The sequence below is a fragment of the Canis lupus genome, chromosome 9 (assembly GCF_003254725.2).
Source record: "Canis lupus dingo isolate Sandy chromosome 9, ASM325472v2, whole genome shotgun sequence".
NCBI classification, from domain to species: domain Eukaryota; kingdom Metazoa; phylum Chordata; class Mammalia; order Carnivora; family Canidae; genus Canis; species Canis lupus.
In genome coordinates, this window is record NC_064251.1 from 24,553,895 (window position 1) to 24,581,669 (window position 27,775).

At 44.9% G+C, this 27,775-nt stretch overlaps 3 protein-coding genes and 4 non-coding genes across 8 annotated transcripts in view; 5 read left to right on the top strand and 2 right to left on the bottom strand.

Annotated features, from left to right (window-relative positions):
- LASP1 (LIM and SH3 protein 1) overlaps positions 1 to 11,291 on the bottom strand; it is a 51,987-nt gene extending 40,696 nt beyond the window's left edge. Inside the window, exon 1 of one of the 2 annotated variants that reach the window (XM_025440720.3) lies at positions 11,165 to 11,291. In XM_025440720.3, the coding sequence (XP_025296505.1) occupies positions 11,165 to 11,197 (33 nt within the window). In that variant the 5' untranslated portion in view covers positions 11,198 to 11,291. Of the gene's footprint in view, positions 1 to 11,144 lie in introns of both variants that reach the window. The other variant, XM_025440721.3, reaches the window with a different exon arrangement.
- Positions 1,565 to 1,636, bottom strand: TRNAC-GCA (transfer RNA cysteine (anticodon GCA)). The gene has a single exon. It is a non-coding gene; the product is annotated as a tRNA-Cys (tRNA).
- On the top strand, positions 5,386 to 5,457 carry TRNAC-GCA (transfer RNA cysteine (anticodon GCA)). The gene has a single exon. It is a non-coding gene; the product is annotated as a tRNA-Cys (tRNA).
- A 101-nt stretch (positions 11,292 to 11,392) lies between the features above and the next one.
- Positions 11,393 to 17,516, top strand: RPL23 (ribosomal protein L23). Its single transcript, XM_025440722.3, has 5 exons — positions 11,393 to 11,523; positions 12,088 to 12,171; positions 12,459 to 12,587; positions 17,168 to 17,281; positions 17,386 to 17,516. The coding sequence occupies exons 1-5, from the start codon at positions 11,511 to 11,513 to the stop codon at positions 17,466 to 17,468; spliced, it is 423 nt and encodes a 140-aa protein (XP_025296507.1). The 5' UTR covers positions 11,393 to 11,510; the 3' UTR covers positions 17,469 to 17,516.
- LOC112655735 (small nucleolar RNA SNORA21) lies at positions 12,203 to 12,337 on the top strand. The gene has a single exon (XR_003133862.1). It is a non-coding gene; the product is annotated as a small nucleolar RNA SNORA21 (small nucleolar RNA).
- A 3,214-nt stretch (positions 17,517 to 20,730) lies between the features above and the next one.
- On the top strand, positions 20,731 to 24,079 carry C9H17orf98 (chromosome 9 C17orf98 homolog). Its single transcript, XM_025440499.3, has 3 exons — positions 20,731 to 21,062; positions 22,834 to 22,933; positions 23,822 to 24,079. The coding sequence occupies exons 1-3, from the start codon at positions 20,856 to 20,858 to the stop codon at positions 23,977 to 23,979; spliced, it is 465 nt and encodes a 154-aa protein (XP_025296284.1). The 5' UTR covers positions 20,731 to 20,855; the 3' UTR covers positions 23,980 to 24,079.
- A 717-nt stretch (positions 24,080 to 24,796) lies between these two features.
- On the top strand, positions 24,797 to 24,868 carry TRNAC-GCA (transfer RNA cysteine (anticodon GCA)). The gene has a single exon. It is a non-coding gene; the product is annotated as a tRNA-Cys (tRNA).
- The last annotated feature ends 2,907 nt before the right edge of the window (positions 24,869 to 27,775 follow it).

Consider the following 27,775-nt stretch of genomic DNA (forward strand, 5'->3'; position numbering starts at 1 on the left):
TGAACATTGGATTCTAGGTTAAGAGAAAACAGAAAGTAGGATTTTTTTAAATGCCTTCCGCGTTTTCCAACCTTAGCAGAAAGCTTTCGGTTTTGCTTTGTACCCAGCAGGAGAAGGACCGGGTGCACGCACAAATCCAAGTACAGAAGCTGCGTGTCCCTATTATCCGCGCCAGAAGCGTCAGGGTTTCTGTGGCCGATGCCAAGCAGCCTCACGCTGGGATCGGGGAACAAGATTACCCACCCACCCCCCAATTTGGCTTTCCATTTCCGATGAGGGAGGTGGATGGTCAAGATAAGGAAACCCACAAACACCTTTCCCCGACTTCAACTTTCTTTATTAACAATGTCATGGACCTGCTATATTCACCCTTCCCTATTGCTCATGACGCAGGCAGGATGAAAGCACACCCATAGGCTCATTTTAATTTATAAAAATAAAGTTACATCCGGATGCAAACTGATATATACTGATGACCCGACTCTCAAACTTGAGCGTGAATCAGAATTACCAAAAGAGCTTGTTAAGACACCCCCAGTTTCTGATTTTGTAGACCGGGAGTGGAACTTCAAGAATTTGCATTTGTAACCAGTTCCTGGGTGCGGGTGCTGCTGCTGCTGGTCAGGGTTCCACACTTTGAGAACTGCTGAACTAGTAATAGGGGACAATTGAGTTTCACAACCTGAAGGTAGGGCAGATATCTATTGGCTTCCTGACTGACAATTATCACTGTTGGGCCACAGGGAAACATTGTGTTAAATCAGCAAAGGCAACCCCCTCGACTAGATTTTGCCCAAAAAAAGGAAAAATAAAGGAGAAAGGGAGAGACATGCTGCCTGGGTCAGGGGGCAGCTGTGATATTTTAAACCGGGAATCTGGTTGTGTCATTCTTCGGAGCCCCTGGGGAATACTCCAGTGCATTTTTCCCCATAGCTTTCATAAATGTGAGAGGCATTCAAAGTCTAGATAGATATTGAGATTGAGCAGAGCCACTGTCGGGTGAAAAGCCCAGTCCCAAGAAATAGCCAGGTTTTCACCCCGTTTCTGGACACGAGGCCTCAAACTTACCACCTGTAGTTTTATCCAACCAAAGCCCTCCCTTTGAGCTAACATAAAGAAGGAGAAAGCCCTTCACTTTTGACATATCTTCTCTCTGTGTGCTGGGTCTTAAACTTCGCAACCATGTAGATATGCCTTCTGAACTTGGATTGTGTTCTCACAGTCTTCTCAGAGTATGAACTCAGCGCAATAATATTGCCCAAAGAGAAATATAAATAATATTAAACCAATAGATCTCAGTCTCAGAGATGAAAATAGTTTGGTGCCTTCTTTTTACATACAAGTGGGCTTCTTGCCACTGAGTTGGGGTATATATACTGAGTGGGCAGAGTAATCACCATTCAACCTCTGGGGCTTTGCTCTTTGCTTCTCGGGTATAAGGAACAAGTACCTGCTGGGGGAAATCAGACAAGTGAAAGATTGGGATTCCAAAGAGTTTCGGATTCAGAACCTACAGAAGTCCGAGTTATACCTGAACAACTGCGAAAAACAGTAAAGGCAACCAAGGGGGCACCCGGATTTGAACCGGGGACCTCTTGATCTGCAGTCAAATGCTCTACCACTGAGCTATACCCCCTCTGCTGGTGAAAGCCTGGTAAATTCTCTTTACTGCAATCCTAAATTTTTCATCCTGAAAATTATTTGTTCAAAGTTAGTTTCTTAAAAAAAAAAACAAGTTTCTTCTTGCTAGGTGATACTGAATTTTCTAGTAAGGAGGAACAAAATTAAAATACAGTTGAAGACATGGCATTTTGAAAATGTGTGAACTCAGATACCAATCTGCCTTTTCAAAATGGGCTCAATTCTTTATCCACAATCCAACCCATCTCTTTACCCAAAGAAGTCAGAAAACAACCTTTTGCAAAACTGGGTGGGGAATCCTTTTGCCTGGTCTCTCTAAAAAAGATACAAACACCAGCTAACAAGATACCCCTAGGAGATGTTCCAGGAGTATACTCTCTAGGGGTGGCTCTCCCCTTTTATGGAGCAACTTCTCTACTTTAGGTGCCAAACACACTTTCTGTTCTTACAACGAGTTTAAAATCTAGTGAACACAAACAACAAACTAGAAAGTTAAGATCTGAAAGACATATAAGAAACAGTTTGGTTATCTGGGAGGGCAGGAATGCTAGGTAGCAGAAATGACTACTGCAAATCCCTAGAGCCAGAGTGGCTGGACAGGTGGACAAGGGGAGAGCAATTCAAAAGAGCTGCACAGGTAGCCTGGGCCATAGAGGGCCTTGTAATCCAAGGTAAGGAGTTTGGATTTTATTTCAAATGGATGAAAAGCCAGCCATTGGACGGTTTTGAGCGGGGATTTGAAATCATCACCCACACTACTGTGGGACTCAAGAATTGGCATAGAGAATACATAAAATGGGATATTATTCGGCCTTAAAAAAAAAAAAGGCAGGAAATTTTGCAATATTTGACAACATAGGACATTATGCTAAGTGAAATAAGCCAATCATAGAAGGACAAACACTGAATAATTCCACTTATATGAGGTATCTAAAACAGTCAAACTCATAGAAACAGAGAATAGAATGGCTGCCAGGGATGAGGAAAGAGACACATGGGGAATTGCTAGCCAGTGGCTATAAAGTTTCAGGTATACAAGATAAATAATTTCTAGAGATCTGTTATACAATAGTGTGCCTATAGTTAGCAATATTGTACTGTACACTTAAAAATCTGTATGTCTGGGTGGCTCAATTGGTTGAGCATCTGACTCTTAGTTTTGTTTCTGCTCAAGTCATGATCTCACAGTGGTGAGATGGAGCCCCACATCAGGCTCAATGTTCACTCGTTCTCATAAATAAATAAATAAATAAATAAATAAATAAATAAATAAATAAAATCAATCTTTAAAAATCTATAAAGAGGGTAGATCTCACGTTAAGTGTTCTTGCCACAATAAAGGAAAAGAAAAAGGTGGACACAGAGACAGATTAGGATGCTATTGCAGTAGTGCAGGTGAGAGATGGTGGTGGTGTCTTACACTACAACAGTGTACTTATTTCCTATTGCTGCTGTAACAAACCACCATGAACTTATTTCCTTAAAACAACACAAAAGTATCATCTTACACTCCTGGAGGTCAGAATTGCAAATCAAATTCACTGGACTAAACTCAACGTGTTGACATGCCTGTATTCTTTTGGAGGCTTTAGGAGAGAATTGGTTTCTTTGTTTTTGTTTTTTGTTTTGTTTTTTGGTGTTTTTTTGTTGTTGTTGTTGTTTGTTTTTTTGTAGTTCTCAGAGGCCACCTGCATTTCTTGGCTTATGGCCCCTTCCTCTATCTTCAAAGCCAGGGTAGTATCTTCTTACCCTCTGATCTCTGCATCCATCCTCACATCTTCTCTCAGTCTCTGACTCTAATCCTCCTGCTTCTCTAAGGACCCTTGTGATTAAATTGAGTTTATCTACATAATCCAAAATAATCTCCTAAATTCAAGATTCTTAACTGAACCATACCTGCAAAGTCCCTTTTATTTTATAAGCTAACATATTCACAAGAGGATTGGGACATGGAGATACCTAGAAGGCCATTATTTAACGTCCTACAGTGAGAACAGCAGAGCTGGAGAGGGGTATAGGTATCCAGATTGATCATGACAGAGGAGCTCCATGATTCCTGTATATTGGATGGCTTGAGGAAGAGGAGAGAAAGAGATAAATCAAGAGTGACTCTTCTTTTTTATATTCACTCTCTTGGTGAATGGTTATGTGGTTTCCTGAGATAAAGAACACTGGGAAAGGAGTATGTTAGGAGGGAAAAAAATTAAATTTATCTTAAAAACTCTTACCCAAAGTAAAACAGGATAGCCTCCTATCCTCATGGACTTCACATTCTAATATGGGTCAATATGTTAAGAGAGGGGTGCTGCCCCATAAATGTTGAAGAGGAGATGTTAAGAGTGCAGTTGAAGATCCTGTTAATTCTAGGGATCAGGGAGGGGTCTGGGTTGGAAATGTAATTCTGGAGTTGTCGGTGTACAGTGGGTAGTTGATGAAGGAGGTGGTCAACCCTAGAAGTGTGCTAGACTTGGCTCATACCGCTTGTGAGAGCTGATGATTGAATTTTCAGGAATTTAAAAAGCCAGTTGATTTCATTTGGGTAGCTTGAAATTGGCGGGTGGGATATTTGCACCATGGGAATTAGCAAATGCTATAAATCAGGTCCTCTTAAGCCAGCTGTTAGCCATTTACCAGCATACCACTGCTTCTGACAGATTCTAATTTTCTCAAAAAAGGAAGAGGCCAGCTTTTCAGCTAAGAGAGTGAGGAAAGATAAGATATGGAAGGTTTAAGACAGGAGAAAGTGTGTGGAATAAACATTTTGGAGACTGAGAAAGTGAACCTAGCTAGTCAGCCAGTGGTGTAGGAATACTAGGCAGGGAACACTAGCCTGTTTGAGACTGATGAAGTGACACAGAACTTGTGAGTTCTTCTCCGACAACATTCAGCTGCTTGAGTGCTAGCGTGGTGTAATGTAATAGTTGAGTTTAATCAGGATTGTGGTTTGGCTATCAAGTACAAACTAGGGCGTGTAGTGAACCAGGCACTGTGCCAACTACTGTGGGGGAATCCAAGGAGGAATGTAAAGTGATCCCTGCCCTCAAAGAACTTACAGTCTAGTTGGAGAAACAAGATACATACTCCAGGGGAAGAAATTAGTGACAGTCGAGAAGGCAAATGCAGAGTAGCAGAACTGCAGAGACAGGTAGTGGATAATGAAAGAAATGAAGTCACTGCCTTTCTTATAAATTGGTAGTGAGAAAGAAGAAATGCGCAGGCGACTGCAGCTGTACAAAGCAACCGAAAGGCTTTCTGATCTTGGGGAAACCTGATGATGTTTGAAGAAGCCAGAGAAAGTGACTGAAGATGCTGAGAACGGAGACAATAGAAGCTCGTCTGGTACAGGAGCGGAGAGGGTCTGAAGAAGGACAAGGGAAGCACTTCCTCTCTTGCACAAAGCACTGGGCTGGGGATTCAGTGCAGCTCAGGTTGCAAGCAGGGAAGATGGTAATGCACAGAACAGTTAATTCCCAGAAGCTAGAGGTAGAAAAGCCTGTAGTTGTTGGAAAGAAGGAATCCTATCCACACCCCTCCCACAGGACCTTCAAGCCTGGGTCAGAGCTGACTTTGCATTCCTCTCCCACCACTGGGTCCAGATCACCTCTGCAATCTTCTCTTGGTTCTTTGTATCACCCCCAGGAAACCTCAAAGAATCGATCACAGGTACCAAACCATTATCAATCACCAGAAAGGTCTGGTCAGTGAACACTACAATTAGGATATAATCCCTCTCCAGCCAGCAGAGGGGGTATAGCTCAGGGGTAGAGCATTTGACTGCAGATCAAGAGGTCCCCGGTTCAAATCCGGGTGCCCCCTGCTGTATTCACTTTTAAGCCTTAGCACCCTCAAGATGATTAAAAAAAAAAGAGAGAGAGAGAGAGAGAGAGAGATAATACTAAGGAAATAGTCATCCTGTCCATTTCGCCCAGTGTTCTGGAACACACACAGAAAGTAATGAACCACAGCACTGAGGATTTCATGTTCTAATACCTGAGTCAACATGCAAACAAAGGAATTAGTGTATGAGGTAATGATGTCCCTAACCATTGCAGGGCCCTTTTATGCAGGTCAGTGGTTCCCAAACAATGGTCTGAAGATTCCCGGGTGTCTCGGAGACACTTTCTAGCAAGAGAAAGTTAGTTTTACAATACTACATTATTTACCTGTTTCTTGAGTATTCAGTAGAGCTTTCCAGAAGCTACCATGTGTGATATCATAACAAATTTTGTATGGGAGCATGAAAATCCAGCTGTCTTCCTTTAACCCAGACATTAAAGGGATCCCCAAAAGGATGTAAAGCAAAGTCACTCTTCTCATTAAATTATTTTTGTTTGGGGACGCCTGGGTGGCTCAGCAGTTGAGCATCTGCCTTAGGCTCAGGGTGTGATCTCGGGGTCTGGGATTGAGTCCCGCATCAGGCTCCCTGCAGGGAGCCTGCTTCTCCCTCTGCCTGTGTCTATGCCTCTCTCTCTCTCTCTCTCTCTGTCTCTCATGAATAAATAAATAAAATCTTTTAAATAAATGAATAATTTTTGTTTGGAAAGATGTATTTTTCATTTTAAGATGTTATGTATTTTTAATAAGCGTAGACTTATTATCTTAGGTGAATTAACAAATACTTAAACATCTCACAATTTTAATGTCTAATCTGGTCAATGTCGATAGACATAACCTATATAAACAAAAACTCTTTGGGGTCCTCAACAATCTAAGAATGTTAAGAGGTCTTCAGACAAACACTTGAGAACCACTACTCTTAGTAAAGAGAGGGCTCAGGGGAGAGCATGCTTTGGTTGTGAAATGGCACAGGAAAGGTATGACATTTGAGCACAAATTTTGAAGAACATGAGGATAAAGCAAGAGTCCTGAAATTCTAAGCAGTTTGGTGTTGCTGGAGAATGAAGTGTAAGAGGCGAGGTGATCAGAGATGAGGCCAGAGAGAAGGTAAGCCATTTCAGAAAGAGACTCCAATACTGTGCTAAGAGCTTGGACTTTATTCTATAAGCCCTGGAGAGCCAGCTCGGTGTTTTAAGCAATAAAGTGTTATGGTCAGACACTGGTAGTAGCACCAGCTAAGACAAATACAGGGAAGCCTGGCTGGCTCAGTGGGTAGAGAATGCAACCACTGATCTTAGGGTTATGAGCTTGAGCCCCATGTTTGGCATAGAGTTTACTTTAAAAAATAAAAAGGGGATCCCTGGGTGGCGCAGCGGTTTGGCGCCTGCCTTTGGCCCAGTGTGTGATCCTGGAGACCCGGGATCGAGTCCCACATCAGGCTCCTGGTGGGTGCATGGAGCCTGCTTCTCCCTCTGCCTGTGTCTCTGCCTCTCTCTCTCTCTCTCTCTCTCTCTGTGACTATCATAAATAAATAAATAAATAAACAAATAAAATTTAATAAAATAAAAATAAAAAGAAGAAAAAAACTAATACAGGAAGAAGAGCAGATTTCCTGGGAAAAGGATGATTTTTGTTTTGGACATGCCAGGTTTGAAGTCCCTCTGCAGTAGAGGTATCCCAATCATCATTTCCGTATATTGGTGAGAGCTAAGCAGAAATGTCTGGGCTTGCAGATATAGATGGGGGAGCAATTAGCATATAGACAATGATTGAAGCTATCAGGGTGGGCTTGATCACAAAGGGAAATACAGGAGGAAATATAGCCAACATAGTGGTTAAGGGAATGTGTTTTGAAATGAGCCAGATTTGGGGGGACATTCCAGCTCCGCCTTTCATGAACTGTCTTCCTGGACTTTACCTTTGTATGTCTTGGTTTTCTCATTGGTAAGTGAGAATAAGAATACCTACATCACAGGGTTGTTGGGCGGATCCAAGAAGTCACGTTCCAGTAAATGCTTAACTCAATGACTAGGACTCAGTAACATTGCATAAATAGTAACTTCTTTTATTAGCAGCATCATGAAAACCATGGGTGACAAGATATTTAAGCCAAAAATCTGAAAAATTATAGGCATGATATACATGATGAGGGAAGGCAGGGTAGAGAGTTCCAAACATGTGAGAGGCCTAAGGGTATTTAGGAGCATGGGCAGTTTCCGAGACTAAAAAGCCAACTCGTCAGAACAAGAGCAAGCATGGTGTAAGATACAGTTAATGAGGTAGGGCAATGCCAGATCAGGGCCTAGTAGGCCATGATACAGATTTTAACTTTGATTCTAAGAGTGCTAGAAACCACTGGAGGATTTTCAGGAGGATGACTTTGTAATTGTATTTCTGAAAAATCATTCCTGGCCATTATATGAAAGGTGAGTGGGTGGAGGGGGAGAAACAGAGGTCAGGAGGTATGCTAGGAAGCTTCAGAAGTAGCTTAGGTTAAGACATGGACCAGAGTAGTACTAGAGGAGATGGAGAGAAGTGGATAGATATAACAGATTTTGTTTGAGATTTTTTATTATTTTTTAAATATTTTGTTTATACAAGAGAGACACAGAGAGAGAGGCAGACAGGTAGAGGGAGAAGCAAGTTCCCCGTGGGGAGCCCGATGTGGGACTCAATCCCAGGACCCTGGGATCAGGACCTGAGCCAAAGACAGATGCTCAACTACTGAGCGAGCCAGGTACTCCGAGGTTTTTTATTTTAATTTTTAAAAAATATTTTATTTATTTATTCATGAGACACACACACACACACACACACACACACACACACACAGAAAGGCAGAGACAGAAGCAGGCTCCATGCAGGGAGCCAGACATGGGACTTGATCCCGGATGTCCAGGATCATGCCCTGGGCCAAAGGCAGCGCTAAACCGCTGAGCCACCCAGGCTGCCCGATTTTTTATTTTTAAAGTAATCTCCATGCCCATCATGGGCCTGAAATGCACAACGCTGACATCAAGAGTCACAGCTCTACACAGTGAGCCAGCCAGGCACCCCGTTACAGACATTCAGAAGACAAACTGAAAAGAACTCGGGCAAGAGTCTCAGATGGGACACCTGGATGGATAGGTGTTCTGTTCATTGAGAGACAAATTTGGTAAAGAAATCATAGAGAAACACATGGAAGTGAAGGAGAGCAAAAAAAAAAAAAAAAGATAGCTAGAGAAGTTGGCAGGACCAAATGAAGGCATTTTAAGAGTGTTAAGAGAGATTTATAAATGAACAGATTTACAGACTTCTCTACTGTTGAAGTGCCCCAGAGCTTAGATCATGGTCTTTATTTACCCTTATTTCTTCTTATATTTTTTTATTTTTAATTAATCTTTACACTCACTGTTGAGCTCAAATCCACACCCCTGAGATTAGGACCCCCCTGAGTCAGCCAGATACCCCTACCTTATGATATCATCCACCATTATGGTTTGAAATGTGCTTAATCCTCAAACAACATAGGTTTGAACTGCAGTCCCATTTTTTTTTAAATGCAGTGCAGTACTATAAATGTATTTTTTTCTTCCTTTTGATTTTTTAAAGATTTTATTTATTTATTCATGAGAGACACAGAGAGGCAGAGACATAGGCAGAGGGAGAAGCAGGCTCCATGCAGGGAGTCCAGAACTCCAGGATCATGCCCTGAGCTGAAGGGAGGAGCTAAACCACTGAGCCACCCAGGCGTCCCTCCTTTTGATTTTCTTGGTAACATTTTTTTCTCGATTTTATTTATATTGTAAAAATACAATATTGATACATATAACATATGTTAATTGACTATGTTATTGGTAAGGCTTCTGGTGAAAGTAGTCTACTAATAATTAAGTTAGGGGAGTCAAAAGTTATACATGAAATACACGGATTTTTGTATGTACAGAGGGGTCCATGCTCCTAATCCCAGAATTGTTCAAGGGTCAAATATATACCTATATTCTGACAACTTCCAAATTTATAGCTCCTCCTCTTCAGAACTCCGGGTTAATATGTCCAACTTGTTATCTGAATCTTGTTTGGTTATCCAAAATTGAAGTCCTATTCTTTTTTTCAAGATTTTCATCTATTTATTCATGAGAGACACATAAAGAGGCAGAGACACGGGCAGAGGAAGAAGCAGGTTCCCCACAGGGAGCCTGATGTGGGACTTGATCCAGGACTCCAGGATCACACCCAAAGCAAAAAGCAGATGCTCAACCACTGAGCCACTCAGGCATCCCTGAAGTCCTATTCTTAACCCCAAACCTGTTCCTTCCGTAGTTTTCCCTATCCCAGTTGACTTCAACTTGGTCAGACTTAAAGCCTTGGAGACATTTTGACTCCTTCTTTTCTTACACACCCTACATTTTATTGGCTCTACGTCCAAAACACATCCAGAATCTGACCACATCACGTTACCTCTACTGCTACCACTGTAGTCCAAATCACCATCATTTCTTTCCTGGTTATTGCAAGAGCTTTCGTCCTCTCCCAGTCTACCCTCAGTTAGCGTGATTCTCCTGATATATTAGTCAGATCATGTCCCCTCACTGCTTACAGTGGGGCAATGGTTCTCCATTTCAGTCCACAAATGCCAAAGTCCATAGAGGCATACACAATCTCATTCCATTATTTCTGACCTTCTCTCTTACTACTCTTCCCTTCACTTACTCTGTCCAGACACATCTGGCTTCCTTGCTGGTCCTCTTATTGCTCAGGCACACTTCAGCCTTGGGGCCGCTCATTGGCTGATGTCTATCTCCACTGTTCTTTCCAGACATTGGTATTGCCAACTCCCTCACCTAAAGTCTTTGCTCTAATATCAACTTTGTCCATGGAGCCTACACTGACCATATTGTTTCATATTGCAATGTGCCCCTATTCCCACTTCCTGATTCCTCTTACCTTGTTCTTTTACTTTTCCATAGTACACATTATCATCTTACATACTATACACTGCAGTTAGTGTATCTATTGTTTAGCGTCTAATACCGGCTATCACTGCCACCCTAGCAGAACGTAAGCTCCTCAAAGGCAATAATGTCGATCTGGCTTTTTTCCCTGAGGTAGTCCGAAGTATGACAGTACCTGGCATAAACCAGGTGCTCAATAAATATTTGCATGAATGTATTGACAAAAGGAAAGCCAGAAAAGGGGGAAGTTGAAGCTGTGAAAGGGATAATAAGCCAAAGTTATCTAAAATACAAATGGCGGTGCGCCTGGGTGGCTCAGCGGCTGAGTGTCTGCCTTTGGCTCAGGACATGATCCCAGGATCCCGGGATCCAGTCCCACATCAGGCTCCCTGCGGGGAGCCTGCTTCTCCCTCTGCCTGTTTCTCTGCCTCTCTCTTCGTGTCTCTCATGAATAAATAAAATCTTTAAAATAAATATAATTAATTAATTAAGATACAAATGGGTATGGGACCAAACACACATATGTGGGATTATACATAGTGCTAGTGGCCCTTCTCAATACCACATCCTTTTTGGGGGACGAGGGTTGTTAATTTTTATTCGCAATCTCTCTTTCAACACAATTTTTTTTTCTTTTTTTTCAATACCACATCCTAACGACACCATTTGGAGCTCTTTCTAGCTCGGTCCCCCATTCCCTGTGTCCCCGGGGGCCCCTACACAGCAGACCCTTTTAATCATTCCCGAACCTCGAGTGTCCACCAGCGAAGTTCCGGACACATAGTACGTGCTCCGAAGAGGTTTCTGGGTAAATTAACCAATGTTTCTGCATCCCCAACTACCTCGGAGCTCGTCGAGAGGACGCTCCGAGAGGCATTGCCTCCAGCGGCCCTCTACACGCACGCCCTTCTCTTCGCAACCCGAACGCACGCCGAGGCGCAGGGTTTATTACGTAATAGGCCAGCGCCCGGGGCCGGAGAGAAGAGGCGGATTGAGCAAACTCCGGGCCACGTGACGATACTGGGCGGGGCATCAAAGTTCATATCCCAGAGTCCTTTGGTCTTCCTTCCTTTCTGTCCTTTTCCGGTGTTCAAGATGTCGAAGCGAGGTGAGGTTTTGAGTCTTGGGTATCCTTCGCCATCTGTCGCGAGGTGGCTGCTGGCCTCGCCCGGGCGGCGGCCATGGGCAGCTGAGGCACTTTGCTCTCCTCCGGGGCGGAGAGGGAGAGGAGGGCACCGTGAGAGCCCTGGAACGGCCCCCGAAAGCGGCGGGGGGTGGGTGGGTGGCTGGAGAGTTGAGGTGGCAGGATCCGGACAGGACTTTAGGCCAAACCCCGCGGGGTCCTCCCCCTGCGCCTGGCGCTCCTCCAGTAATGCTATTGAAGTGGGATGGTTTAGGCCCCAGAGTGGACGACTGCTGCCTTCGGGGAGAGCTACGTGGTGCAAAAGTTGGAGCGAGGATTGAGAGGCTCAGGCCCCTTCATCATAACGTAGGGGCGGTAATAGGAATTGGCTGTTTGCTATGGGGAGGGGTAGGCGTAGTCCCGGAGAGAGGCAATTGAGTATACCGTTGCCCAAAGCATGTGCAAATGAATTTATTTCTTGAGAGTGGGAGGGGAACTCCGAACCATGAGTAGACAGTGACCCCTATGCTGTTTTTCTTCTACCCGCAGGACGTGGTGGGTCCTCCGGTGCAAAATTCCGGATTTCCCTGGGCCTTCCGGTAGGAGCCGTCATCAATTGTGCTGACAACACAGGTGAGACCTTCAGCTGCACTGTGCCAAACTCCCCCTTTTAAAAGCACTCGGTGGGCCTTGACTGATGACCCACTGAGCCGTCAAGAAAGGGTAGAGTAAAAACACTGCTTTTGGGTGAAGCAGCAGCATATTGTGTTGTTTTGCTTCAATCGGTGGTGTGACAAGGTGTACCACCTTGGTTGGGCGTGGGAACTCACTTGGGAGTGTGAGCAGAGGGATAGGCTTTGGAAGTGCAGGAGAAGCATTATACTGGCCAAAGAACAATCACTTTTGTTTACACTCTCTAGGAGCCAAAAATCTGTATATTATCTCTGTGAAGGGGATTAAGGGACGATTGAACAGACTTCCTGCTGCTGGTGTGGGGGACATGGTGATGGCCACAGTGAAGAAAGGCAAACCAGAGCTCAGGAAGAAGGGTGAGTAGACACTGAATCCTCGTTGCTTGGTGGACAGGTGAAGGACTTTTCCCTTTATTGGAAAATGGAATAATTTTACCATTCTAAAGGTTTCTTAAACCTTGATTTTCTTTGAGAGGCAGTGCGAGATAAATACCTGGAATTGACGTTCTGCCCCTGCTGTCTTAGAGACTACTCTCCGCTACCTGGTCTTGCTGTATTTGGTTTTTTTTGTTGTTGTTGTTTTTAAGTAATCTCTGCCCAGTGAGGGGCTTGAACTTCCTACCCTGAAATCGAGTCACACACTATACTGGCTGAGACAGCCAGGCACCCCATTGTTCTATTTGTTCTTGCCCTCTTAACTCCTTAAATATTTTTGCCACATTGAAGTCTGGGCCCATCTTTTAAAAATGTAAATTATGGGGCACCTGGATGGCTCATTCAGTGGAGCATGGTTCATTGCTCATTGGTTGGCTATAAATGAATATGGTGGTATTTAGTAAAAAATTTTAAAAAATATTTTATTTATTTATTCGTGATAGACATAGAGCGGCAGAGACACAGGCAGAGGGAGAAGCAGGCTCCATGCTAGGAGCCTGATGCGGGACTCGATCCCGGGACTCCAGGATCGCGCCCAGGGCCAAAGGCAGGTGCCAAACCGCTGAGCCACCCAGGGATTCCCCTAGTAAATGTTTTTTAAGTAATCTGTATAGTCAACATGGGGCTCGAACTCACAATCCGAAGATTAAGAGTCCCACACACTACTGACTGAGCCAGCCAGGCCCCCTAGTTAATGTATTTTTTATTGATTATTTGGTAGACGTTTAGAGTTGGATGAGGTGTCAGGCAAGTTTCCTTTTTCTGGAACAACTGATTTGAAGGAGAATAATATTTGCATAGTTTCTCAAGTGGTTGTGAGATTCGGGTAATAAGCTGAGAATGTAGAGCATTTGGCCTATGACCTGACAATTTGTAAGTAGAGAATAACATGCGTCCTGCTTTAGGACAGGTTCTTTATATAGATGAGATTTTTTTTTAGTATTTTATTTACTTATTTACTCATTCATTCATTCATTCATTCATTCATGAGAGACCCACAGAGAGAGAGAGAGGCAGGCAGAGACACAGGCAGAGAGAGAGGCAGGCTCCATGCCGGGAGCCCAACGTGGGACTCCAGGATCACGCCCTGGGCTGAAGGCGGTGCTAAACCGCTGAGCCACCCGGGCTGCCCTATATAGATGAGATTTACTCAAAATTGTGACTTGTCAAAGGTTTAGCATAGTTGCTTCTAAATTTCTTCTGGTAGAAACTATAATAGGGAACTGCTCATTGCTTAATTCCCCTAGGAGTAGGAGTTGGGTGGGAGAGGGTCTCAGAGCACTTCTGACTTGTAATGTAATAATGTTCTGTCTGGCTTTAGAGCTCATGATACTCCATGCACTTAACTTCAGCTCCTGAACTTTGCTCTTGTACCTGCTTAGTCTATCTCTGCCCTGGGACATCTTGCTTTTTTGAGAAGTCCTGGTCATCTCTTGATGTACAGTACGAATACGATGGGTTGTGACCACATACTGCAGTTATTCCTTTTAGGCCTATACAAGCAGCCCTCCCACCCCCTGCTTTCTTAGCCTTTGGGTCTGAAGTCTTTGCTCACCTTGAATACCCACTTGAGGGCTTGGAGTTGTGATTATTGATTAATCAGTGTGTAGATTGGGATCTGCATACAACTGGACAGGCTTTCCTTTTAGAACACTTGCTGGGTCTGCCCTGTGGCCTGGGAAGCTGTCAGAGAAGGGCAGAGCAGTCCATTGTCACTGATGAGATGGCAGCGGGATGTGTTGTTGGTCTCAATCAGATTGTTGTGGGACAGACCAGAGGACACTTAAATGGCTTTAAAAATCGTGAATTGCCAACACTGTTAATCTTACTGGTCCTTGTTTCTTTTTTTTTTTTTTTTTTTTTTAAGATTTTATTTATTTATTTGAGAGAGTGACAGAACAAGCATGAACAAGGTGGTGGGGGGTGGGCAGAGGGAGAGGGAGAAGCAGACTCCCCTCTGAGCAGGGAGCTGATGCGGGGCTTGATCCCAGGATCCTGGGATCATGACCTGAGCCGAAGGCAGATGCTTAACCACCTGAGCCACCCAGGCGCCCCTGGTCCTTGTTTCTGCTAAATGAATAGATCCCTTCACCTTGGCCTTCCATGTAACAGAAGTGTGGAAAGGGGCAGTTCTGGAGGTCCAGAGTCCTGGATTTGTGTGTGGCTATGAGTAGATGAATGAGAGTCCAATAGAGGAGGGTCTCAGTAAATACTAGTTATCTTTCAATGTGTATTTCATTGTTAAAAACCTAATCCAGAGGTAGGGGATTCTGGCTGGCTCAGTCAATGGAGAATACAACTTAATCTTGAGTTTAGGGGTTCGAGCCCCACATTGAGTATAGAGATTTTAGAAAGAAAAAACCTTATCAGGGGCTAATTTTATGTATAGTGAAAGTATTAGCCTCAAGGATAGACAGGATCCGTGTCCTGTATTTGCAGTGTCTGATCTTGAATGTGGAAATGTAACTATTATCCCTATTTTACAAGAGGAAAACTTGAACCTCAGAAGATAAGTAACTTCTTCAAAAGTCTCTAAGCTAGTGACAGTCAAGGTTTGCATGCAGGTGATGTCCTGTCTTCAGTGCTTTCTTTTTTTTTCTCACTATTTTATTTATTCATGGGAGACACAGAGGCAGAAACATAGGCAGTGGGAGAAGCAGGCTCCCTGTGAGGAGCCTGATGTGGGACTTGATCCCAGGACGTCCCTGTCTTCAGTACTTCCGTGCAGTAGGTGAAGGTTTGGGCGAGTGTTTACTTTAGTGCAGGTAGGTTTTTTTAAGTTACTTAAGACCTTGGAAAACAGTTCCTCAAAAAGTTAAACACAGTTAAGTACATAGGAAGTGGAAGTTAAATTTCAGTTATCCAACTTTCAGACTTCCAAGAGATGATCACATAATATTTTGTTGTATGTCCTTTCTCTTATTTTATTTTATTTTATTTTATTTTTTTTTTAAAGATTTTATTTATTTATTCATGATAGTCACAGAGAGAGAGAGAGGCTCAGAGACACAGGCAGAGGGAGAAGCAGGCTCCGTGCACCGGGAGCCCGACGTGGGATTCGATCCCGGGTCTCCAGGATCGCGCCCTGGGCCAAAGGCAGGCGCCAAACCGCTGCGCCACCCAGGGATCCCTCTCTTTATTTTAAAGATTGTATTTATTTGGGGCACCTGGGTGGCTCAGTGGTTGGTTATCTGCCTTTGGCTCTGGTCATGATCCTGGGGTCCTGGAATCAAGTCCCGCATCAAGCTCCCTGTGAGAGGAGCCTGCTTCTCCCTTTGCCTATGTCTCTACCTCTCTGTCTCTCTCATGAATAAATAAATACAGTCTTTAAAAAAAAAAAGATTGTATTTATTTATTTGAGAGACAGCATGAGCAGAAGGAAGGGCAGAGGGAGAAAGTCTCTCCACTGAGCAGGGAGCTTGATGGAGGGCTCAATCCCAGGACCCTGAGATCAGGACCTGATTGCAAAGTAGATGCTTAATCAACTGAACCACCCAGGTGCCCCATCCTTTCTTTCTGACTTATTTGCAGAAAATTAGCTTGTAAACTTCTTAAATGGGACCATGGCGTTCCTGTAACCTGTTTTTTTCTTGCTTCACAGATGATAGGTCCTATATGTGAAAAATTACAGATAGGTGTAAATTTTTGTTGTTATTAGAGGGCATGAGTGAGGGCAGGGGGGATGGAGCCTGACACGGGACTTGATCCCAGGACCCCAGCATGATGACCTGAGCCCAAGGCAGATGACTAATTGACTGAGCCACCCAGGCAACCCCTAAGTTTTTGCTCTATTAAAAAAAAAACAAAAAACAAAAAACAAAAAAAAACCAAACACACATTTGCCGGGCAATTAGGCATTTGAAATAAAGTAGAGTGTGGTCAAGATCCTGGATGTATTGCTAGGATTCAAGGAGTATCTGTATATATATGCACACTAGAAATTACAGGGCTTCTTTGGTTAAATTTGTGTGAATGAACTTCTATTTGTAAAATCTAACACTGTACGTACTCAGTCCTAACCCTTGAAAGCAGTAGTTTTTAGATCAAGGTATGTACTTTCCTGGAGGTTTTAATACATACTGGGATGGAATGTTGCCTAATGAGTTAATAGCTTGACCTCTGCTTACTCCGTCCAAAAGGGGGTCCCATTTTGTGATACGAAGATTGTAACAGTATCCACCTGTTCCTGAAGTGGGAACAAGTATTGAGGTGCTCAGCAAGTTTCCTGCTAATGTGTTGCTAATCTTTCTAAAAGAGTACAGATTTATACTTGCAAGAAATGCAGGCAGTTTTGACTTGGAATAAGGTCTTTCCTTAAGTCCTTAAGAGTTGATTGGTATTTGCAGTATCCCACACTTGCTTTGAGAAATGAAAAGCGAATCATGAGTATATATTCTGTCCAAGTGGGAAATGTTGGAGAACTAAGTGAGATGTGAACTACTTTCTTGTGGTGGCTCTGGGACTTGACAAGTTAATGACTGCTCTCCTGTTTTCCCTCTTAGTACATCCAGCAGTGGTGATTCGACAACGAAAATCATACCGGAGAAAAGATGGTGTGTTTCTCTATTTTGAGGATAATGCGGGGGTCATAGTAAATAATAAAGGTGAAATGAAAGGTAAGAAAGAAATCAAAGTGTTGCCTAGGTCTTCGAGAGCAGTTGACTTATTAACCTTAGGGTCTATCTGAGCTTATCTGTCACTTCGTTCTTTTTTTATGTAGGTTCTGCTATTACAGGACCAGTCGCAAAGGAGTGTGCAGACTTGTGGCCCAGGATTGCTTCCAATGCTGGCAGCATTGCATGATTCTTTGGTGTATTTGTTTTAAAAAAAAATAAAAATTATTTGTTCTCAGTGTTTGCCTTCCTGTTTTCTACATGTCATTCTTCTTCTTCTTTTTTTTTTTTTTTACATGTCCTTCTTGAACACCCCCTAACCCTTGCTTCTTTTTGTAAAATGAAGCTACTCAGTGCAGTACTTGCACTTTGTGACTTTACAGACACTTTTGGACTATTGAGTTTCTGCTATAAAATTTAGTGGTTTTTTTTGTTTGTTTGGAGTCCTTAAAGTAAATTGCAGATAGTAAATACTGTTTAATGAGAGGTCACCCCAGGTAATTGCACTGCTCTTTTTTTTTTTTAAGATTTTATTTATTCATAGAGACAGGCAGAGGGAGAAGCAGGCTCCACGCAGGAAGCCCGATGTGGGACTTGATCCCGGGTCTCCAGGATCACACCCCAGTCTGCAGGCGGTATTAAACCACCACGCCACCGGGGCTGCCCAACTCCACTGCTCTTAATTTGAGATAAAGTGAATGATTGGATTGTGGACACAGATGGGAGTTCAGGGAGTGATGTGAGGAAGGATCAGGTGCATGTCTATATATGCATACTTGGGAGTTAGAGTTTTCTTTGGGTAAGCCAGCACATAAAGGACTATAGTTGTAAAGTCTAACATGATTGCCATATAAATTTGCTCTTGTGGAAGGTAATTAAGTTACTAAAAATATCTGCATGTTTTTTGCTGTCAAAACGTTTTGACAAGATAGCTGTATAATGTACCTGCCAAACCCTAGTTCATGAATAAAAAGTGATCTAATTAACCAGCATAATGGGTGTAAACCTTGGCAAATTAAGCATGAAAGCATCGGACATTGCAACTTTTTCTAAACCATGATTTATGTGACATTCAGAGCCTGAGAGAATAAGCACTTAGCAGGTTTGGGTCAATTGGCCTAAAGATGTAGGAATAGGCTTTTTAGACTAAGATGTTCATATATCTAGTATCTGAGTATACTCCGCCTTAGGTGTTCTCTGTAAGGCTGAAGCTTAGAGTATGTGTAGGTCCTAGCACATATTTGGTAAGACCTAATCAGTGGTTCTCAACCAGAAGAGTTAAGAAATGTGTCCAGGCCATACAATATCCCAGACCAATTAGGTCAGATTTGGAGGTAGGATCCAGGCATCAGTACTTAAGATCCCTAGGAGATTCCAAGATGCAGCCAAGATTGAGAACCAAGGCTGTCTAGACTAGACCTATCTTGGCTTTAGGAATATTAAATCTGGGGATCCCTGGGTGGCGCAGCGGTTTGGCGCCTGCCTTTGGCCCAGGGCGCAGTCCTGGAGACCCAGAATCGAATCCCATGTCGGGCTCCCAGTGCATGGAGCCTGCTTCTCCCTCTGCCTGTGTCTCTGCCTCTCTCTCTCTCTGTGTGTGACTGTCATAAATAAATAAAAAAAAAATTAAATCTGGAAGTCTTTTAAAACAGACCTGTTTTCCTACCCTATCCTCCAGCCTGGTGAATTTGAAGTCTAATGTGATATGAAGCCCCCAGGTCCTCCACTTAAAATTAATCCTTTTTATCCCTTTGTGTGCTCTATATGAAATTTCTCACTTTCCTGCTTCCATGTTCTCCAGGTTTTTTGCAAATTTTAATAGAACGAACTCAAACTATAGACTTCATTTCCTATGATTCCAGATTTCTTAGGAATTTACTGGTCAGTGGGACGCCGGAGTGGCTCAGTGGTTGAGCTCCTGCCTTTGGCTGGGGGCGTGATCCCCGATTCCTGGGATGAGTCCCACGTCGGGCTTCCTGCATGGAGCCTGCTTCTCCCTCTGCCTCTCTGCCTCTCTCTCTGTTTCTCATGAATAAATAAAATCTTTTTAAAAAGAAAAAAGGGGGATCCCTGGGTGGCGCAGCGGTTTGGCGCCTGCCTTTGGCCCAGGGCGCGATCCTGGAGACCCGGGATCGAATCCCACGTCGGGCTCCCGGTGCATGGAGCCTGCTTCTCCTTCTGCCTATGTCTCTGCCTCTCTCTCTCTCTCTCTCTGTGTGACTATCATAAATAAATAAAAATTAAAAAAAAAATAAAAAGAAAAAAGGAATTTACTTGTCAGAGACATCAAATATATTGAGTATTGAATTGCCAGAATGTGGTTTTTTGTATAGATATAAAGCAACCTTTTTCCAATTAATACATGTGCGTTTATATAATAGTGAATATAAGAGATTTCCCTAATCCTGTTGTCTAGTGTAAAATAACAGCACCTTATAGAGAAGCAGTTTGAATAAAGCACTTTGATGTGTAAAGCATCTATGTAAGGGTTTATTATTAAAGAGGAAAATTTTGGAAATAAGTAAAAATTGGGGTTCCTGGGTGGCTTGGTTGGGTTTCTGCCTTCAGTTCGGTTCATGGTCCCAGGGTCCTGGGATCAACCCCCATGTCCAGCTCCCTGCTTGTGGAGAGCCTGCTGCTTTTCCCCACTTGTGGTCTCTTGCTATCTCTCTCAAATTCTTTCTTGAGTGTTTTAAGAAAAATAATCACTTCATGGTTTGCTGTAGCTAGTCATATACACATAAAATTAGAGGAAAAAATATGGTACTGTGTCAACCTGCTGGGACTTTTTGCTTTTGGGGTTTTTAAAAGATTTTATTAGCATGGGGAGGGGGGCAGTACCAAGGGAGAAGCTGGTTCCCTTGCTCAGCAGGAAGCCTGCTGTGGGGCTAGATCCAGGACCCCAGGATCATAACTTGAGCTGAAGGCAGACAACCTACTGAGTCACCCAGGCGCACCTGTTTGTTTTGGGGTTTTTTTTTGTTTTGTTTTTGTTTTGGTTTTTAATTTTTTTTTTTTTTTTTACAAGGAGAAATGCTAGCTGATGAAAATAATTAGGTAAGTAGAACTGCTTTAAGTGAACTTAGTGGAAGTCAGGAGTCCTGAATTCTGGTTCTGGATCTGCCACTAAATGGATTTAGGGAATATCCCAATGTTTCTGAGCTTCAAATTCCAGTTACGTAAAATGAGATTTGGAAGTAGGTGGTATCTGAACTCTTTCTGATCCATTCTGGGTACGAGCTTTTCAACGGAACCGAGTTTAGGAAATGTATATGGCAAGACGGAGGGTGGGGGCGGGGCGATGCCCGACTGCGTTCACACCGCCCCAATTCCACAACACCCCTCCAATCTCCAATTCCTCTTGCATGATCTCTTAGTCATCCTTCACCTCAAAGAGCCTTGCGGGCAACTTACGCCACAGCCCTAAGAGCCTACCCTGTTGGATGGGACAATAGGGTTTGTGTCGCAGGAGTCTTTGACACCACCCCACGTAACAATGCTACTAATGCGCAGGGGGGCCCCGAGCTAGGGCGCTGCACTCCCACCAGAAAGGCCCTCGGAGGCTGCGGTGGTTGGGATGTCGCACTTGTGCGAGTGTCCTCTGCGGCTGGAGAAGAGCTTCATTTTGGATGGCGTGGCCGTGAGCACCATGTCCCGCGCCTCCGAGCGCGTGAGGCCCAAGCTCTGGTCGGCGATTCCGCCCTACAACGCTCAGCAGGACTGCCACGCCCGCCGGTACTTCCAGAGCCACGTGGTTCCGCCCGTTCTGCGGAAGACTGAGCAGGTTATTAGAGGAGCACCCGGGACGACCCCACTGGCTGTCCCCGCAGAGCCTGACCCCGGGGGCGGGGCCGACTTCCGAAATCCCGGCCTCCCCACTCCCCCCCCCCACCCCCGGCTTTCTCCACGAAACCCCGGAACTGGCGGGGCCAGGTGACAGGTATCGAGCTCCCTGAGCTCAAGGAATCGCTCTCCACCCCTGAGTTTGAGAACGAACTCATCTGGGGTTTCTGCAAGCCTGAGAGAACGGTGGTGAAGCCCGCCTCCGGCAGACCGATCGGTTTCATTGTCCTTTTTGACGTCACAGACCCACACTTTGGGGTGATCTCACGCCACTGATTCTCCGAGTGCGAGAATCCTTGTGACTTCAGCGAAAGAGACAAAGCGACGCCTCGAGCCGCCAGGCGGGGCGCCCTCCTTTGGTGATGTCACGGTTACAGAGGGGCTCGCTCGGTGGGCCTACCCGTGAGGAGGTGGGAAATAATTTCCAAAACCTCCTCGGACCTCACTTCTCTCCCCGCCCCGCCCCGGGCCTTTGCCCTCGTGGATCCGAGATCCTGACGCTATTTGCTGATGCTGCCAACTTCTTTCAACACCCCCAACAAATATGGGAGGCCTTTTCAAGTCTCCAATATTTGTGTGCGTATGTCACAGTGGTATGGGGAGGGGAGAGGTGGTGTTGGTGCGGGTAATTCTGCGAACAAATCTTGGGGCTTATTTGTGGTCTCCGTGTTTGTGTGTGTGTGTACATGTGCCTGGGTGTGCACTGTGTGTGTATGGACACATCAGTGTGTGCCATACTGGAGTGTGTACTGGCTATCTACCTGCGTGATGTTTACAACAGAAGGATCCAGAGCTTGGGAGGAAAAAAAGAGAAAAACTTGAGTATTTAAAAGCTTGAAAAGAATATGGTGCGCACACTTTCAAAACTATCTGTGTTTCATTTTATAAGGATTTAATCATCACAACCGTTTGTAGTAGGTATGATTTTCATTTATATAAAGATAATGGGGGGTGTTTTGTTTTTAAGTAAACTGCTGCCTAAGGTGGTGCTTGAGCTCACAACCCCAAGATCAAGAGTGGCATGGTCTGTGGACTGAGCTAGCCCTGTGAATAGGGGCGCTAGGGTGGCTCAGTTAGTTAAGCATCTGCCTTCAGCTCAGGTGGTGATGGCGGGGTCCTAGGATGAGCCCAGGTATCCTGGGATTGGCTCAGGTCGTGATCCCAGGGCCCTGGGATCCAGCCCTGCCTTGGGCTCCCTGCTCAACAGGGAGTCTACTTCTCCCTCCTCTGCTCCCCCTCCCCCTGCTCATTCTCTCTCTCTCTCTCTTTCTCTCTCTCTCTCTCTCTAATAATTAAAATCTTAAGCCAAAAAAAAAAAAAAAAAAAAAAAGAAGAAGAAGAAGAAGGAGGTTTACTATGTTAGGCCCTTTATTTGAACTATCTCTCTTAAATCCTACAGTCCTCCTTTCACTGATAAGAAAGCTGAGGTCCAGAAAAGCTGTGTCATTGGCCCAGGGTCACAGCTTGTTAGTGACAGAGCTGGAATTGTAACCAGTCTGGCAGCAGACACTGAGCCTTTAACTATCCACCTATACTGCCTCTCCCTGAGAGACAATAGGTCCACATGTATATTTATATTTCATCTGTCCTGCCTGGTGACCCCTGGCTGTGACCTTGTCTCTCTCCCCCCACAACTAGCCCAAAGGGACTTTACCTGTGTACCCCTCAGCATGGTTGCTGACAGTCTTCTGTGTTCTCTCTCTGACTCTCAGGATCACGGTGGCACAGGAAGAGACGGCTGGATAGTGGACTATTTCCACATCTTCGGGCAAGGACAGAGATACCTGAACAGGAGAAATTGGGCAGGGGCAGGCAAGTGCCACCTGGCTTTGCAGCCTCAGTGTGAACCCACCTGGAAGAGTGGTGTGCATTCCCCAGTTTAGAGAGAGGAATCAGGCCCCAGAGAGCCCTGGTTTCCAGGGGATAAGGGTTCGGGGGTCAGAAGCCCTGGAACTGCATCACCAGCTTTTCTTCTCATACATGAGCAGATGGTGTCACCATGCTCTTGTTCAGTGACTAAGCACCTCTGTAGGTCAGGTGGTTTTTGCCTTCACACTACCCCTGTGCTAAGCTGGGCAAAGTGAAGTGTAGGGAGGTGAGGTGACCGGCCAAGGAGAGCTTAGCTTGAGATTGGAATTCCCCTCTTTCCGACTCTAGAGCCCATGTTCTCCTCCCTGCTCCCTGAACAGGCTGTGTCCTCCTTTCGCAGGCCCAATTTCACAACAGGAAAGGAAAGGTTGGGAGATGTTTTTCTGATGGCGTGAGCCCTCCCACCCCACAACTCCTTCACCCTTTGGCCACACTCTAGTCTTGTGACCCTTGGCACCAGTGGGCGAAATCGAGCTCATCCATTTTCTCTATGTGGGTCAAAAGGAAGGGGGAAATGTTTTTCAGTCTTCCTGGGAGCCAGGCAATTGTAGCCAAGCCCAGAAGTTTCTGGCCCCTCCTGTCTTAGCACATACCATTCACATTCCTCCTGTGTGCTACTCCTGGTATGTGGTTTGGTTTCTAGAAAGCTATCTCTCTCCTTGACTTCATCAACCCTTGGCTTTTAATCAAGAGGCTTGAGACATTTGAGGATTGAGGGTTCAGCTGGGACATGGGGAGCACATTCTCTACCAGCCCTGTGGGAGCAGGGGGCAGGGGTGGGGAGCAAGATGGAGCTGAATGCAGGCTGAGGCCTCTCTCTTTGCCCCAAAGGGCATTCCTTCCAGCAGGTGACCGGGCATGATTACTACAATGCAGAACTGAGGATGATCAGGGGGTTCAATGGCCGATTTGGCTACCGCCGAAACACCCCAGCCCTCCGCCAGCGCCCGTCGGTCTTTGGAGAGGTCACCCAGTTCCCCCTCTTCTAACAACATCTTTACCTTTCCTACTCCTGGACCTGAATAGAAGACAGATGTTTAGATGAACTTTTTAATGCTATTTTTATATAAACGATGATGTTAATTTGTGCCTGCAAGTGTGCTTGCTGTTTCTTTGCTGAGGTTGGGAGGGGGCAGACTGGTTTCCCCACCCTGAGCTCCTCTAGCCCGACGAGGAGGTGGGAGGAGAGAGAGTGTTGTCAGGCCTGTGCCCTTGTACACCATGCCCTGGAGTGTGAGGCTTGAACAGAGGCCTCAGATCTCCCCTGCTCACGGCAGAAGGAGGAACACCTCACCCTACACAAAGCTCTGCCCCAGGCAGCAAGCAGAGCCCCAGGCTAGAAGCTGGCTACCATTTTCCCATCAAGAATGGACAGGCAGTTCGTCCAAAGAGATAGTGATTGGTTGCCTGTGATTTTCCTGAGAGTCATCCCATCCAACATAACTGACATCTTCCTTCTCCTTTCCACCCTCAGTGCATCAAGAGTCCGGGGTGAGCAAGGGGATATGTGGGACTGCTTTTTAGCCTCTAGATTCTGACATGGTAATTCTGGCACAGTGCTCGTGGACACTTTGTCTGCTGATGTGCTGTCAATTTCCTTTTCAGCTAGTTTCCAGGATGTCGTTTTTCATTTTTCAAGTGTCCCCACCCAGTTTATTGGTGGCCAAGAGAAAAGCCAAAGCAGATGATGGATACAAAAGAAGGTGGAGCTTTAGAACACAAAGCTTGCCAGACCTTGAGTGTGGGTGGAATCTGATGGCACTGAGTCACCATAAGTGGACAAGGAAGAGAAGGACACTAGGTCATGGGGGTATAGCTCAGGGGTAGAGCATTTGACTGCAGATCAAGAGGTCCCCGGTTCAAATCCGGGTGCCCCCTTCCTCTTCCCTTTTCTTTACTTCCACTAAGTGGAAGCAAGTAAATGCACTGTACTTCCTAACTCCCAGCCAGGATTACTAGAGAGGATAAGGATCGCTTGACTCATCTGTGTACTGAAATGATCCTAGTTCCCCCTACATTCCAAATGACACTTAGCTGAGACTGCCAGAGGATCCCATTGGGCTTCAATTAAAACAAAGGCCCTAAGGAGATTCTAAATCTAAAATTAGGTGTGAGAGGGATGTCTGGGTGGATCTGTCAATTAAGTGTCTGACTCTTTTTTTTTTAAGACTTTTATTTCTTTTTTTTTTAATTTTTATTTATTATTTATGATAGTCACAGAGAGAGAGAGAGGCAGAGACATAGGCAGAGGGAGAAGCAGGCTCCATGCACCGGGAGCCCGACGTGGGATTCGATCCCGGGTCTCCAGGATCGCGCCCTGGGCCAAAGGCAGGCGCCAAACCGCTGCGCCACCCAGGGATCCCAAGACTTTTATTTCTTTATTCATGAGAGACACAGCAAGAGAGAGGCAGAGACATAGGCTGAGAGAGAAGCAAGCTCCATGCAGGGAGCTTGATATGGGACTTGATCCCGGATCCCAGGTTCACACCCTGAGCCAAAGGCAGATGCTCAACCACTGAGCCACCCAGGCCTCACAAGTGTCTGACTCTTGGTTTTCCCCTCTGGTGATGATCTCAGGGTTGTGAGATGGAGCCTTGCATCAGGCTCTGCTCAGTGTGGAATCTGCTTGTGATTCTCTCTCCCTCTCCCTCTGCCCCTTCCCCCACTCTATCTTTCTTTCTAAAATAAAATAAATCTTTAAAATTAGGTGTGAGAGCTGTGAACACAAGTTTAGCAATCTGATGTATGAGAGAACAGATAAAGAGGTTCATACAACATGTATTTTTGAGAGCTTAGTATAGTACATGCAAAGCAGCTGTGAATTAAAACATGAAATGGGTCGCCTGGGTGGTTCAGTTGGTTAAGCGTCTGCCTTGTGTTCAGGTCACGATCTCAAGTTCCTGGGACTGAGACCTGCATCAGGCTCCCTGCTCAGGCTGCCTGCTTCTCCCTCGGCATCTACTCCTCTCCCTGCTCATTCTCTCTCTCTCTCTCTCTCTCAAATAAATAAAATCTTTAAAAAATAATAATACATGAAACAGGGCCTCTGACCCCAGGGAATTTCGTGTCTGCTGGAACTTGAAATATTCATACACAGCTGTCAGAGGGAGACATTTGTTGGTAGCTCCAGGACGACATACCTTTTAAAAATACCTACACACCTTTTCTAGACTAACTTCTAACCGAATCTTTCCTACAATTGGAAGGAACATTTCTGTCTGATCTGAAAAGCTTATTAACACATTTCCAACACTGTGCAAATCCCTCTCTCGAAGGTTAGGGGCACTTTCCTCTTACCCATGTATTCTGCTAGTCAGAGTTCTTGGAATGGAACAGATATCCACTCTGCCCACTAAAAGCAGGAAAGGAGGTATGGTGGGGACTCGCAGAATTGAAGAAGATTGGAGAACCTAACTCACAAAGCAGTTAACTAAGAAGAAGGGCAGAGGAGGGAAATCCAGCTCAGGTCTCATCTCAGGAAGTGTCCACTGTGGGAGCCACCCACTCAGGGCACTCATCACTAAGTCGTGGGTACTGTTCTAGCTGCACCTGCATTCCCAGGACAATTCCTCCCCTTTTACATGGCCAGGTGGAAGCAGTTGATTGGCCGAGTTGTGTTCTGATGTGCGTGTGTGTGTGCAGTTTTCCGCCAGGAGTGGGAGAAGGTAGTGTTGCTTCACCGAGTTTGACCATGTGAGGTACTCCCTGAGAATTGGAGGGGTGTTTGGGCGCAAAAATTTCCAGTTCTAGCTGTCGAGGATTTGCCCTCTCACACCCCTTGACTTCTCATTTGCTGAAATTAGGTCAAAATTTTGTATTAAATCACTTATGTTCACATTATCATGATCATGTCAATACTATTTAATATTGAGTCTATATATACTACAAACAGCATTGATTTCTTTTTTTTTTTTTTTTTTTTAATTTAAATTCAATTAGGGGCTCCTGGGTGGCTCAGTGGTTGAGCCTCTGCCTTCAGCTCAGGGCATGATCCTAGGGTCCTCGGATTGAATCCCATATTGGGCTCCCCGTAGGGAGCCTGCTTCTCCCTCTGCCTGTGTCTCTGTCTCTCTGTGTGTGTCTCTAAATAAATAAAATCTTTTAAAAAATTAATTCAATTACATACAATTTATCACCCAGTTACCCCAGCCCCCACCCCTTCCTACCACTGATTTCTTGAAAACTTTTTTCTCTTGAAGATAATTATCTCATTTTTTCTTTTTTTAATTTTTATTTATTTATTTATTATTTATTTATTTATTTATGATAGTCACACACACAGAGAGAGAGAGAGGCAGAGACACAGGAAGAGGGAGAAGCAGGCTCCATGCACCGGGAGCCCGACGTGGGACCCGATCCCGGGTCTCCAGGATCGCGCCCTGGGCCAAAGGCAGGCGCTAAACCGCTGCGCCACCCAGGGATCCCTCATTTTATCTTTTTTAAATATTTTATTTATTTATTCATGAGAGAGAGAGAGAGAGAGAGAGGCAGAGAGAGAAGCAGGCTCTTTGCAGAGAACCTGATGTGGGACTCCATCCCAGGACTCCAGGATCACATCGTGATCCAAAGGCAGGCACCAAACCTCTGAGCTACCCAGGCATCCCTCATTTTTTCATTTGCATGTTTTTCTTTCTATTAGAGCCTTCAACAGCCTCACAGTACAATTATTCACTTGGTCCAAACCTATCAAATTAATTTTTTTCAAGACAGTCTTCCTGACACCCTCCATCCCTCTGCTTTCAGGCAGACTGTTTAGACATGTCACCCACCTGGTGCCTGGGGAAT

Bases quoted from the DNA above. Each gene is read 5' to 3' on its own strand.
- RPL23 (XM_025440722.3), top strand. The intron at 12,588-17,167 runs GTGAGTAGACAC...TTTCCCTCTTAG, and splicing joins ACCAGAGCTCAGGAAGAAGG to TACATCCAGCAGTGGTGATT. The intron at 17,282-17,385 runs GTAAGAAAGAAA...TTTTTTATGTAG, and splicing joins TAATAAAGGTGAAATGAAAG to GTTCTGCTATTACAGGACCA.
- C9H17orf98 (XM_025440499.3), top strand. From the start codon at position 20,856: ATGTCGCACTTGTGCGAGTGTCCTCTGCGGCTGGAGAAGAGCTTCATT. The intron at 21,063-22,833 runs GTTATTAGAGGA...TCTGACTCTCAG, and splicing joins TTCTGCGGAAGACTGAGCAG to GATCACGGTGGCACAGGAAG. The intron at 22,934-23,821 runs GCAAGTGCCACC...TTTGCCCCAAAG, and splicing joins GAGAAATTGGGCAGGGGCAG to GGCATTCCTTCCAGCAGGTG.